Source organism: Salmo salar, chromosome ssa02, assembly GCF_905237065.1.
Source record: "Salmo salar chromosome ssa02, Ssal_v3.1, whole genome shotgun sequence".
In the NCBI taxonomy this organism is placed as follows: Eukaryota; Metazoa; Chordata; class Actinopteri; order Salmoniformes; family Salmonidae; genus Salmo; species Salmo salar.
In genome coordinates, this window is record NC_059443.1 from 85,017,258 (window position 1) to 85,031,100 (window position 13,843).

General features: G+C 40.8%; 1 protein-coding gene across 1 annotated transcript; it reads right to left on the reverse strand.

The window, feature by feature from the left end:
* Positions 1-1,417: 1,417 nt before the first annotated feature.
* LOC123732206 (zinc finger protein 879-like) lies at positions 1,418-11,030 on the reverse strand. Its single transcript, XM_045711504.1, has 2 exons — positions 10,378-11,030; positions 1,418-5,162 (listed from the first exon to the last, which is right to left on the reverse strand). The coding sequence occupies exons 1-2, from the start codon at positions 10,808-10,810 to the stop codon at positions 4,201-4,203; spliced, it is 1,395 nt and encodes a 464-aa protein (XP_045567460.1). The 5' UTR covers positions 10,811-11,030; the 3' UTR covers positions 1,418-4,200.
* Between the last annotated feature and the right edge of the window lie 2,813 nt (positions 11,031-13,843).

The following is a 13,843-nucleotide window of genomic DNA, read 5'->3' on the forward strand; positions in this document are numbered from 1 at the left end:
ATTAGTCATTTAGGTCAACATTGGATCATTCAGAGATCCTCACTGAACTTCTGGAGAGAGTTTGCTGCACTGAAAGTAAAGGGGCTGAATAATTTTGCACGCCCAATTTTTCAGTTTTTTATTTGTTAAAAAAGTTTGAAATATCCAATAAATTTCGTTCCACTTCATAATTGTGTCCCACTTGTTGTTGATTCTTCACAAAAAATTACAGTTTTATATCTTTATGTTTGAAGCCTGAAATGTGGCAAAAGGTCGAAAAGTTCAAGGGGGCCGAATACTTTCGCAAGGCACTGTATGTCTAATTTCAAATAACTAGCTGCAGGCTTGAAGATACATTCCAATCATATACAGTACCAGTCAAAAGTTTGGACACACTTACAAGGGTTTTTGTTTATTTTTACTATTTTCTACATTGTAGAATAATAGTGAAACAATACAAAATATATTTTATATTTCAGATTCTTCGAAGTAGCCAAACTTGACTGAAAAACACCCCAACAGCATGATGCTGCCATCACCATGCTTCACAGTAGGGATGTTGCCAGGTTTCCTCCAGACGTGACGCAATCGGCGGAGAAGGGCCGTTTTGGATAGTATTCAGACCCCCTTGACTTTTTCCACATTTTGTTAGGTTACAGCCTTACTCTAAAATATATTAAATAGCTTTTTTTTCTCTCATCAATCTACATACAATATCCCATAAAAAAAGCAAAAACAGGTTTTTAGAAATGTTAGCAAATTAATAAAAAATTAAAAACAGAAATATCAGACCCTTTGTATTCCATAGTAGTCAGACCTTTTTCTATGAGACTCAAAATTGAGTTCAGGTGCATCCTGTTTCCATTGATCATCCTTGAGATGTTTCTACAACTTGATTTCCGTCCACCTGTGGCAAATCCAATTGATTGGATATGATTTGGAAAGATACACACCTGTCCATATAAGGTCCCACAGTTGACAGTGCATGTCAGAGCAAAAACCAGAGCTCCGAGACAGCATTGTGTCGAGGCACAGATCTGGGGAAGGGTACCAAAAACAATTCTGCAGCATTGAAGGTCCTCAAGGACACAGTGGCCTCCATCATTTCTAAATGGAAGAAGTTTAGAACCACCAAGACTCTTCCTAGAGCTGGCCGCCAGCCAAACTGAGCAATCAGGGGAGAAGTGCCTTGGTCAGGGAGGTGACCAAGAACCCGATGGTCACTCTGACAGAGCTCCAGAGTTCCTCTGTGGAGATAGGATAAACTTCCAGAAGGACAACCATCTCTGCAGCACTCCACCAATCAGGCCTTTATGGTGGAGTGGCCAGACAGAAGCCACTCCTCAGTAAAAGGCACAATGTCAGCCCGCTTGGTTTCTAAAAAGACCCCTAAAGGACTGTCGTGGAAATTCAACAAAGGGACACTCGAAGTCAATAGTTAATTAATCATTCTTTATTGTCAGCTTGCTGGAGAGGTTCCAACCAACTCAATGCACCATAGTACATGTCTATCAGGAGCTCTACAGGAGCAGTCCTGTTAGTTCTCTTATATACTGCAGACAAGTTATATTTGTATGATTTAGCTTATTCATAATTGATTAACGTTTGCTTCATTCATCTGACCAACCAATACTGGTTTATGCATGTGACAGATCAATACCTCACAAGGCTTCTTCTCTCTAATCTGAGACCTTGAAACTGAGATATCGTTCGTTCTCAAAACAAGGGTCTGGGCGTACTGCCAAATTGAATATACTGATAGTGAGGATTTGTTCAATCAGTCACTTGCATGAACACAGAAATTGGTTTATTGGTCACCAGAAATTGGTTAATTGGTCACCTCTGGTGTGCCACAATATCTGTTTCTCCTTCACATGTCCACCCAAAAAGTTGTCTTCAGTGACACTCTGGACACTGGGTATGCAGACGACGCAGGGCTGTCCCGAGCCATACCATAACCAGCATCAAAAGAGGACATTTCCATGGGCTTGGAGGTAACGCAGCTGGAAGAGTGGGCCACATCCAACAACATGGTCCTGAATGGGGAAAAAGTCTGTGGAAATTCAGATGTTTTTCTAGAGACCATCCATAACCTGCACCACTAATCCTAGGAGGACAGGAAATACCAGTGGTAACAACAACTAAGTATCTTGGTTTTCATCTAGACTCTAACCTCAGTGGTGACACACGTGGAGCAGTCACTCAGGAAGGCCTCAAAACACCTGCACTTTTTGACTGTTCTTGCCCGAAATTGCCTACCCACTGAAGATCTGGTCACAGTCTATACTACACTGGTCAGGCCTTGTCTGGAATACAGTGGAGTGCTGTTAGTTGGATGCAGTGAAAAGCAGCAGGTCCAACTAGGCAGGCTGCAGAGGAGGGCCTTGAGGATCATCTCCAGAGGTGGAGCAGTCCAACTACAGCTCCCCTCACTGCAGAGCAGGCTAGAGCAGACTGCAGTGCACCTGGTGAAGGACATGCACACTCTTGACCATCCACTGAATGACCTGCTCCCTCCAAAAAGAGGTAACTGCACCACCAGGCTCCTGAGAAACAGCCACGAACTGTCCTGTGTAACTGCCCGTACGAACCACCTGTGAAACTCCACTCTACCCACTACTATCAGACTGTATTACTGTCCTGTATAACTGCCCGTACGAACCACCTGTGAAACTCCACTCTACCCACTACTATCAGACTGTATAACTGTCCTGTAATACTGTCCTGTATATCTGTCTGTACAAACTGCCTGTGAAACACCACTCTACCCACTGCTATCAGATTGTATATCTGTCCTGTATATCTGTCTGTACGAACTGCCTGTGAAACACCACTCTACTCACTGCTATCAGACTGTATAGTAACTCTAGCTCATGGTCCTCCCAAAAAGTATTTTTTAAATCACATTTTAATATTTAAATTTCGATCGTGAAAAATGTCCTGTAATGTTTACAATTGTTAAATATTCTATTTATGTCACTGCTATCAGATTGTGTTATGTATTTTAAATGAGTGTTTTCTACATTGTGATATCATTAAAATACTTTACATTTACATTACATCATTTACATTTTAGTCATTTAGCAGACGCTCTTATCCAGAGCGACTTACAGTAGTGAGTGCATACATTTCATTTCATGCATTTTTTTTTGTTGTACTGGCCCCCCGTGGGAATTGAACCCACAACCCTGGCGTTGCACACACCATGCTCTACCAACTGAGCCACAGGAAAGCCACACTACAATGTTAAAACATTCTACATTGTGACATCATTAAAATACTCCCGTTGTTTTATGTTTTTCAATTATTAGCATATTCTGCATTTCTTCAGTTTCATCTGTGAGAAAGAATATATAAACTCAAACTTTATAGAAAAGCATATAAATAGCACACAGAAATTGGTTAATAGAAAAACACAAACATAACAATTTCCATCACATGAAACAAGATTCTCTGGTCTGATGAAACCAAGATTGAACTCTTTGGCCTGAATGACAAGGCTGCAAGAAAAATACATATTTTCAACTTTGACTTTCAACCAAAACAAACGCAGATTGGACGTCGGGCAGAGTCTTATTTTCAACAACATTTTGCTAGGTGGGAAAGCCCAATGTCAAAACACAGTTTTAACGTGTCCAAATCAATAACCAATATGCAGAAAATTTAAACATAAAATGTAGTAAAATGACAAACATACCACAACAGTAATCATATTAATTGTATTTTTTTTTACGAGCACCTGCAGAAGACAGTACGTTACATTTCAGTGATGCATTTAAAAGTAGGGGTCCTGAAAACTAAGAGAAACGCAACACTTATTTGTCATCACTCGTTGAAATCAATTGCGCGAGATGAGGTTAAAAACCACACAGAATCTGGGTATATCACTGGTTAGAAGACAATTTATAGAAAACAGCTAGCTATATTTACAAGTGTTCCATTTTGATTCAAGTGGGGCACCAATGCGGTAAGTGAAACGCAACACTTTGTTAATCACTTTTTGTTTATCAAATAAATATTATAAATAGTACTCATTCATTTCAGAGCCTGGATTTGTCCCCTGATGAGGCTAATATCCATATCATACTGATATCAATAGAACAGGGTGAAAATGTTTAGGGTTCTACATTGTGACATTATTCATTAAAATACTACTTCTACTAAAATGTTAAAACATTCTCCACTGTGACATTATTTCATTGATATCATGAAACAACTCCTTCAGGTATGTATTTTCTGATGTTTAATCAGAGATCTTTTATCAGAGTATCTCTTGTCACATTGATCACAGCCATAACGTTTCTCTCCTGTGTGTGTTCTCTGGTGTAATTTCAAATGTCCTGATGAAACAAAACTCTTTCCACAGTCAGAGCAATAGTAAGGTTTCTCTCCTGTGTGTTTTCTCTGGTGCAAAGTCAGCTGTCTAGATTCAGTAAAACTCTTCCCACATTGATCACAGCTATAAGGTTTCTCTCCTGTATGGATTCTATGATGTACTTTCAGGCTGCCTGATTGACTAAAACTCTTCCCACATTGATAACAGCTATAAGGTTTCTCTCCTGTGTGTGTTCTCTGGTGTGATTTTAAATGTGCTGACAAAAAAAAACACTTCCCACAGTCAGAGCAGCTATGAGATTTCTCTCCTGTATGGATTCTCTGATGTATTTTAAGGGATGCTGAAGAGGTGCATATCTTCCCACAATCAGAGCAGCTGTGAGATCTCTCTGAAGTGTGTCTTCTCAGGTGTGATATCAGTGTGTTTGAGTGAGAAAAACACTTCCCACATTGATTACAGCTATAAGATTTCACTCCTGTGTGGGTTCTCTGGTGTGCTTTTAAATAACCTGAGAAAACAAAACTCTTTCCACAGTAAGAGCAAAGGTAAGGTTTCTCTCCTGTGTGTTTTCTCTGGTGTATAGTCATCTGTCTAGATTCAGTAAAACTCTTCCCACATTGATCACAGCTAAAAGGTTTCTCTCCAGTGTGAATTCTCTGGTGTACTTTTAGTGAATCTGATCTTGAGTAACTCTTCCCACAGTCAGAGCAGTGATGAGATTTCTTCCCTGTGGGTTTCCGCTGCTGTTTCTTGAGGTGTTCTGATCTGGAGAGACTCTTCTCTGCCTCGTCAGCACCATGATGTTGTTGAGGCTCCCCAGAGGATCCATGATAGTCACATCTCTCTCCTGTGTAAACGACAAAGTCAGACAGATGGTTAAAAGCCCACAACAGAAATCCACTGTTTATTTTAGCTGAATATGTGACCCACCGTCTCTATTCAGTCTTATGTAGCAACCTTTCAAATTGTGTTTTTTACATTGGATAAAAGTACAGACTGAGCTTCTAAACGGCGTATCATAATCTGTAGTTGGAGGAAACATGGGGAAGTAATGCAGCTTTAAAAAGGTGATACACTTAGAATCCCATTCAGGACAAAAAGGCATTCAAACATTTTGCTGTGATTTTCACAGCAAAATCCTTAGGAAACATATATTTAGAAAAGGAATACTTTCACCAAATTACCAAAATGGCTTCTCTGAACATTATCTCACCAAGTTACCCCATTAGGCAAACCATTAACAGTATTACATTGTCTATTGTTGTATATCTACAGTGCTTCTCTTTGGTCACGCCTATTTAGCATCTTTCACACCCTCTAGAGCCTTAGACCCATACATCTCTTAAAGAATTCACATTGAAAAATCAAATCAAAAACACATGGTTAGCAGATGTTATTGCGAGCGTAGTGAAATGCTTGAACATGTGAATGTGGCCATGTGATAAAGCAGTGAGGCTTAAAAAAACTAAGAAAATATCTCAACAATAAAATACTTTATTAACTTCAAGTACTAAAGGTAGTAGATTACAATTAGGAAGAACCTAAAACACAAAAAGGTAAAAACAATATCTAGACCTAGGCCTATATCACAAATTACGTTTCACTATGTTGGATCGAAAGTTACATATGTAACCCAGGTTACGTTTCACTGTATTGGATCGAAGGTTACTACATATGTAACCCCGGTTACTTTTCACTATATTGGATCGAAGGTTACTACATATGTAACCACGGTTACGTTTCACTATATTGGATCGAAGGTTACTACATATGTAACCCCGGTTACTTTTCACTATATTGGAACGAAGGTTACTACATATGTAACCCAGGTTACGTTTCACTATATTGGATCGAAGGTTACATATGAAACCACGGTTACGTTTCACTATATTGGATCGAAGGTTACTACATATGTAACCACGGTTACGTTTCACTATATTGGATCGAAGGTTACTACATATGTAACCACGGTTACTTTTCACTATATTGGATCGAAGGTTACTACATATGTAACCACGGTTACGTTTCACTATATTGGATCGAAGGTTACTACATATGTAACCCAGATTACGTTTCACTATATTGGATCGAAGGTTACATATGAAACCACGGTTACGTTTCACTATATTGGATCGAAGGTTACTACATATGTAACCACGGTTACGTTTCACTATATTGGATCGAAGGTTACTACATATGTAACCACGGTTACTTTTCACTATATTGGATCGAAGGTTACTACATATGTAACCACGGTTTCGTTTCACTATATTGGATCGAAGGTTACTACATACGTAACCACGGTTACTTTTCACTATATTGGATCAAAGGTTACTACATATGTAACCCAGGTTACGTTTCAGTATATTGGATCGAAGGTTACGTATGTAACCCAGGTTATGTGAGCAATATTGGATCACTCCAATATATTGGTATCACTCCGAGGCGGAGGGATACATCCGAGGTGAGTATTTACAGATTCACTCCGGTGTACAACTGTGTCAGGGCTGGGGTCCGACCCTGTATATTAACCCCATGGCGGCGACACACGTTCTCTTTCATTTTATTGGCAGACGTCCGTATGGTTTGAGGTACAACATTTCTGAAGTTCGCCTGGTAAGTGTAATATCTTACGTGGAAGGAAACTCCCTGGCTGTTTGCAGCCTGGAGCAGCTGGCCACAACACTACAACTCGGCGTGTATCCATTAGTATGGTGGCGCTTGCTGCCACAAACTGTAATTGACCTTTTACACAACTTGACGACTGGCTTGTTCTATGTGTGTGTTGTGAATTGCTTTAACATGTTGCTCCGGGTTCTGCTCCGCCGTAGCGTGGGTTCTCTGCTAATTACTAATTACTGAACGACGGTGGGGTCCCTCTCCTGCCCCATCGTCTTGTGCTGGGGGACGACAGAGGGGGGGGCACTGCGTGCAGTGGAGCTACGACCTGTCAACCGTCACCGCCATAGGGACGTGCCTGGGGGACCCAGGCACTCTGGGCGCCAGAGGAGAGATGGGCCCCGGCAGGACCCCTGACACACCCTTCCCCGGCCGCTTCCAGTCTCATTGGGAGGAGGGTGTGGAGTTCCCCTGGGGTATTGTCCACAATGCTCGAGGGGTACCGACTACAATTCCGGTGCTGGCCCCCATCCTTCAGGGGCCTTTGTGTCACCACGGTGGTCGACCCCCTGAAGAAAACCCTGCGGCTGGAGATCTCCTGCCGGTCCCAGATGGTGATCAGTTTATTTAGTAATAACCTGGTAAATCTAGGCTGTTGAATGGTCCCTAGTTGGTGAACAGTTTATTTAGTAATAACCTGGTAAATCTAGACTGTTGAATGGTCCCAGATGGTGAACAGTTTATTTAGTAATAACCTGGTAAATCTAGACTGTTGAATGGTCCCAGATGGTGAACAGTTTATTTAGTAATAACATGGTAAATCTAGGCTGTTGAATGGTCCCAGATGGTGAACAGTTTATTTAGTAATAACCTGGTAAATCTAGACTGTTGAATGGTCCCAGATGGTGAACAGTTTATTTAGTAATAACCTGGTAAATCTAGACTGTTGAATGGTCCCAGATGGTGAACAGTTTATTTAGTAATAACCTGGTAAATCTAGACTGTTGAATGGTCCCAGATGGTGAACAGTTTATTTAGTAATAACCTGGTAAATCTAGGCTGTTGAATGGTCCCAGATGGTGAACAGTTTATTTAGTAATAACCTGGTAAATCTAGACTGTTGAATGGTCCCAGATGGTGAACAGTTTATTTAGAAGTAATAACCTGGTAAATCTAGACTGTTGAATGGTCCCAGATGGTGAACAGTTTATTTAGAAGTAATAACCTGGTAAATCTAGACTGTTGAATGGTCCCAGATGGTGAACAGTTTATTTAGAAGTAATAACCTGGTAAATCTAGACTGTTGAATGGTCCCAGATGGTGAACAGTTTATTTAGTAATAACCTGGTAAATCTAGACTGTTGAATGGTCCCAGATGGTGAACAGTTTATTTAGTAATAACCTGGTAAATCTAGGCTGTTGAATGGTCCCAGATGGTGAACAGTTTATTTAGTAATAACCTGGTAAATCTAGACTGTTGAATGGTCCCAGATGGTGAACAGTTTATTTAGTAATAACCTGGTAAATCTAGACTGTTGAATGGTCCCAGATGGTGAACAGTTTATTTAGTAATAACCTGGTAAATCTAGACTGTTGAATGGTCCCAGATGGTGAACAGTTTATTTAGAAGTAATAACCTGGTAAATCTAGACTGTTGAATGGTCCCAGATGGTGAACAGTTTATTTAGTAATAACCTGGTAAATCTAGACTGTTGAATGGTCCCAGATGGTGAACAGTTTATTTAGTAATAACCTGGTAAATCTAGACTGTTGAATGGTCCCAGATGGTGAATATCAGTTGTTTTTCCTCACGGTGGTCATTCTACTTGTTTATGACGTGACTCTGAGTCATCAGGTTGCCATTGGCTACATGGGGTGTTTTGGTTTCACTCTGGGTTGAGTAGACAAACAGAGAGAGGACAAAGTCTCTCCTATTTCAGTGGCTGATAATACAAGGGGCGATCCAGGATTGGTCCATTTTAGTTTTAAAACTAATGCTAAGCTGTATATGACTCTTTATATTAATAAAGAGGACAATGTGGGACATTGGGATCACATTTCTAAATGACTGGAAACTAAAGAAAAACAAATTGGTTTTTTTTTTTCATGGGGGGGACTGTGGGAGTGGTCTCGAATGGTTGAGGGACAGCTATTGGGGAACTGTGGGGGGATCTTGGATGGTTCAGGTTCACGTTTTTTTGGCCTGGTGGTAGATTGGTCAACGTGCCCTTGGGCAGGGCATTGACCCTGGATGCTTCTGTGTGTCACTCTGAATGGGAATCTGTTGGATGACTGGTATGATGTAGTTGTTGAGCGGCTTCACTGCAAGTAGATTGTATGTTTTGAATATTCAATAATAAAAAAAAAAACATTTAATGCAGTTCCACATGTGAACTTACAGGAATAAAATACTATTTACACCGAATGATATGATCCTTATTGATGTCACTTGTTAAATCCAATCAGTGTAGATGAAGTGAAAGAGACAATTAGCATAATACAAAACCCCCCATGAAAATGTGTCTGTTTAAGTGAAAATCTTCTCATGAAAACATCTGAACAGTGTGTAGAAAGGGAGTGAAGACACTAACAATTAAAAGGGCAAACAATTCACACAATGAAGTTAGGAAACAATGAAGGCGCAAGAAGTCGGTGGGAGAGAATGCCTTCTGGAGAGAGACATGCCTTGAGCATCTGATGCCAGGTGGACTCTAAACGACTTTCAAAATCCTAACACCGCTGAGCATTGCTTATTTTGTGCAGATAAAATCAAACATGTTTGAAAATATCGTGACGTCTTGGACTGCTCAAAGACGGGATCGGAAGCCCTCAGATTGTGTCTCTGACACGCTCACATTAAACGAGTGTCGGTGACGGCCGCATGCCTCGAGTAGACAACGACATGGGGATTTTGTCTCCGGTCACAAAAACTTGAATAAGACAGCTAAATCAGGGCCAAAATCATGTAGTGTACATGCCCCTTCTTGGACTGTGCCATCCCCGCAGCCTCCGTAATGGATTAGTCCACTGAGACAAGAACGAATCAGACAAGTGTCTCTTGTGCCATAAAACATGTATATAATTTGTGACTGCTCAACTAAAAACATGTTGGTTGACCAACAGCCTGTCCACCAGTCGACTAAATGGGGTCAGGCATTATAGACATTGATTCTTGAAGAATATAACTTATAAATGCCTCAAATGTTTCAACTGTATTTCCCCATCAGAAACCAAAACATAAGCTTGTATAACGCCACTGTTTGTAAACAAACACTGTATAGCCTCAATCTGGTTAAAACGATCATTTTGACCTTATGGATGGCCTGCCATAAATAATTTTTAGGTCCAAATATTGATGTAGCAACTGCCGATTTCCCCTTTAACACCACACATCAGTTCAACAACTGCAGAGTTTGTGCCTCTGTTTTTAAGACAGTACTTACTAGTGTTAATCAGGGCCTGTTTTTTCAAAACCATCTTACGGCTAAGTTCATCATTAGAACCATTGGACGCCTTAAGATGCCTTTGGGAATCCAGGCCCAGATATCCGGTTTCTTCCTGCTCCTTTTTCGATGTGACAGTCATCTCCTCCTCTTTCTCCTCTTCTTTTACTGTAACATCCTCCTCTTCCTCTTTCACTCTGAACGCGTCCTCCTCTTCTTTCACTCTGAACGGCTCTTCATCTTCTTTTACTGTATCATCCTCCTCTTCTTTCACTGTAATGTCTTTCTCTTCTTCTTTCACTGTAACAGCCTCACCCTCTACTTGTTGTTGTATCGTAACAGACTCCTCTTCCTCCTCCTCTTTAACGAGAGCTTCTTTCTCCGTCCAGCAGACCTCTTCTTTAGCAGGAGGAGAGTAGCTTCGTGAACTCATGGTCGGAGATGTTAGCTAACTAGGCTAATGCTAACTTAACCAGCCCGCTAGCTGATTAATTACAACAACACCGTAAATATCAAATTAAATCGGATAACTAACGACAGTAATGGGTTTTAAAACACAGTTGCTAATATACACGAAAGCGTCTAAAGAGCTTTATTGGTTCGGCTATTTTGTCTAGCAAGCAACCGAGGTGGCTGACTAACTGTTGCTGCTGTTGAAAGAAACGTTCCGTCCACTAGATTATACGTCACACTAGCAGTGTTGCCTTAAAATCCACATCGCCATATGCTGACTAGAGTGGGTAAAATATCACCGTAAAATATTGTTACGATGACTATAATATTTGTTGTCATCTTCAATTCTTGCACATTTTCTCATAAAAAAATTATATTTGAACACTGTTTGATCAGGCAAATATGCCAAAACGCCTAAACTTGGAACCAATCAGAAGTCCCGTACATACCCCTGGTGATGTAGGCAGCCAATGGCCTGCTTTGATCTACAATGTAACTACAGCCTTTTGTGAAAACGTGAGCTGCTGTCTGATGAAAGATATATGTTTTAGAGTGCATTTGAAATATTCATCATGCAATAAGAATTATCTTGATAGTATGAAGAAAAAAAAAGGGAAGTAAAGACATGACCTTGTTATTTCTAGCAGCTTGAAGAGGCTGGTGGGAGAGAGAGGAGCGAGGGTATAATGGTGCTCCTAGAAATAGAACTTGAGGTTTGCTCACAGCGTTTGATGACTCACCAGGTTAATGGTTTCTCTAGGCTGCAGACGGGACGGGAAGAGGCTGCTGCTAACTGTCTCTTATAAAAGTTTAAAATCTTACCAGTCATTATTCTACTAACTATTTAAAAAATATATATTTAACCTTTATTTCACTAGGCAAGTCTGTTAAGAACAAATTCTTATTTTCAATGACGACCTACTCCAGCCACTGGGCCAATTGTACGCCGCCCTATGTGACTCCCAATCACAGCCAGATGTGATGCAGCCTGGACTCGAACCAGGGACTGAAGTGACACCTCTTGCACTACAGATGCAGTGCCTTAGACCACTGTGCTACTTAGGAGCTATGACTGAGCGTGAGACATGATTTCCAGAATGTACGTTTCATGCATTTACAGTGCCAGTCTAAAGTTCGGATCTACTCAGTTAAAAAAAATACAAAATTCTACTATGAAATAACCCGAACCCATTCTTTAATGGAAGAAGTTTGGAAACACCACTGACACGTCCTAGAGCTTTCCGCCTGGCCAAACTGAACAATCAGGGGAATAGGGCCTTGGTCAGGGAGGTGACCAAGAACCTGATGGTCACTCTGACAGAGCTCCAGAGTTCCTGTGGAGATGGGACAACCTTCCAGAAGGACAACCATCTCTCCAGCACTCCACCATTCAGGCCTATATGGTAGAGGGGCCAGACGGAAGCCACTCCTCAGTAAAAGGCACATGAGAGCCCACTCAGACCATGATAAAAAAAGATTCTCTGGTCTGATGAAACCAATAGTGAACTCTTTACCCTGAATGCCAAGCGTCACATCTGGAAGAGACCTGGCACCATCGCTACGGTGAAGCATGGTGGTGGCAGCATCATGCTGTGGGGATGTTTTTCAGAAGCAGGGACTGGGAGACTAGTCAGGATTAAGGGAAAGACGAATGGAAAAAAGGACAGAGAGATCCTTGATGAAAACCTGCTCCAGAGTGCTCAGGACATCAGACTTGGGCGAATGTTCACCTTTCAACAGAACAACAGCCCTAAGGACACAGCCAAGACAATGCAGGAGTGACTTCGGGACAAGGCTCTGAATGTCCTTGAGTGGCCCAACCAGAGCCCGGACTTGAACAGAAAATAGCTGTTCAGCCACGCTCCCCATCCAACCTGACAGAGCTTGAGATGATCTGAAGAGAAGAATGGGAGAAACTCCCCAAATACAGATGTGCCAAGCTTGTAGTGTCATACCAAAGAAGACTCGAGGCTGTAATCGCTGCCAAAGGTGTTTCAACAAAGAGTAAAGGGTCTGAATACTTATGTTAATGTTAAATTTACGTTTTTTTATTTTTATAAATTAGCAAAAAAATCTAAAAATCAGTTTTTGCTTTGTCATTATGGGGTATTTTGTGTAGATTGATGAGGATTATTATTTTTTTTTAAATCCATTTTAGAATAATTTGTTGATTAATAAGACCCGTTTAGAATAATAACAATAATAATGTGGGAAAATGATATTTATGTATATTTATTTATTATTTTTATGATATGTCAAACACACTGTACATAGCATATATACTCAGTCTCTAACTGTGCATCTCTGAGCTAAGGTTAACTCAATAATTTAATGCTAATACATCAATTGCAAGATATTAGCTCCTTGTTCCTCAACTTAATAATAATTGCATAATGGTAAACCTAGACACTTGCATCTTATATCAAATCAAATAAATGTTTATTGTCACATGAGCCGAATACAACAGCTGTAGACCTTACAGTGAAATGCTTACTTACAATCCCTAACCAACAATGTTTAAGTTTTAAGAAAAAAAAAAGTTACAAATAATTAAACAACAGCATTAAAATAACAGTAGCGAGGCTATATGCAGGGGTACCGGTACAGAGTCAATGTGCAGGGCACCGGTTAGTTGAGGTAATTGAGGTAATATGTACATGTAGGTACAGTTAAAGTGACTATGCATAGATGATAACAACAGAGAGTAGCAGCAGCGTAAAAGAGGGGTCTGGGTAGCCCTTGATTAGCTGTTCAGGAGTCTTATGGCTTGGGGGTAGAAGCTGTTAAGAAGCCTTTTGGTCCTAGACTTGGCGCTCCGGTACTGCTTGCCGTGCGGTAGCAGAGAGAACAGTCTATGACTGGGGTGGCTGGGGTCTTTGACCATTTTTAGGGCCTTCCTCTGACACCGCCTGGTGAGGTCTTGGATGGCAGGAAGCTTGGCCCCAGTGATGTACTGGGCAGTACACACTACCCTCTGTAGTGCCTTGTGGTCGGGGGCCGAGCAGTTGCCATA

Excerpts from the sequence above, each read along its gene's own strand:
- LOC123732206 (XM_045711504.1), bottom strand. The coding sequence starts at position 10,810 with ATGAGTTCACGAAGCTACTCTCCTCCTGCTAAAGAAGAGGTCTGCTGG. Across the intron at positions 5,163-10,377 it reads ACAGGCCCTGATTAACACTA|GAGAGAGATGTGACTATCAT; the intron begins GTAAGTACTGTC and ends TCGTTTACACAG.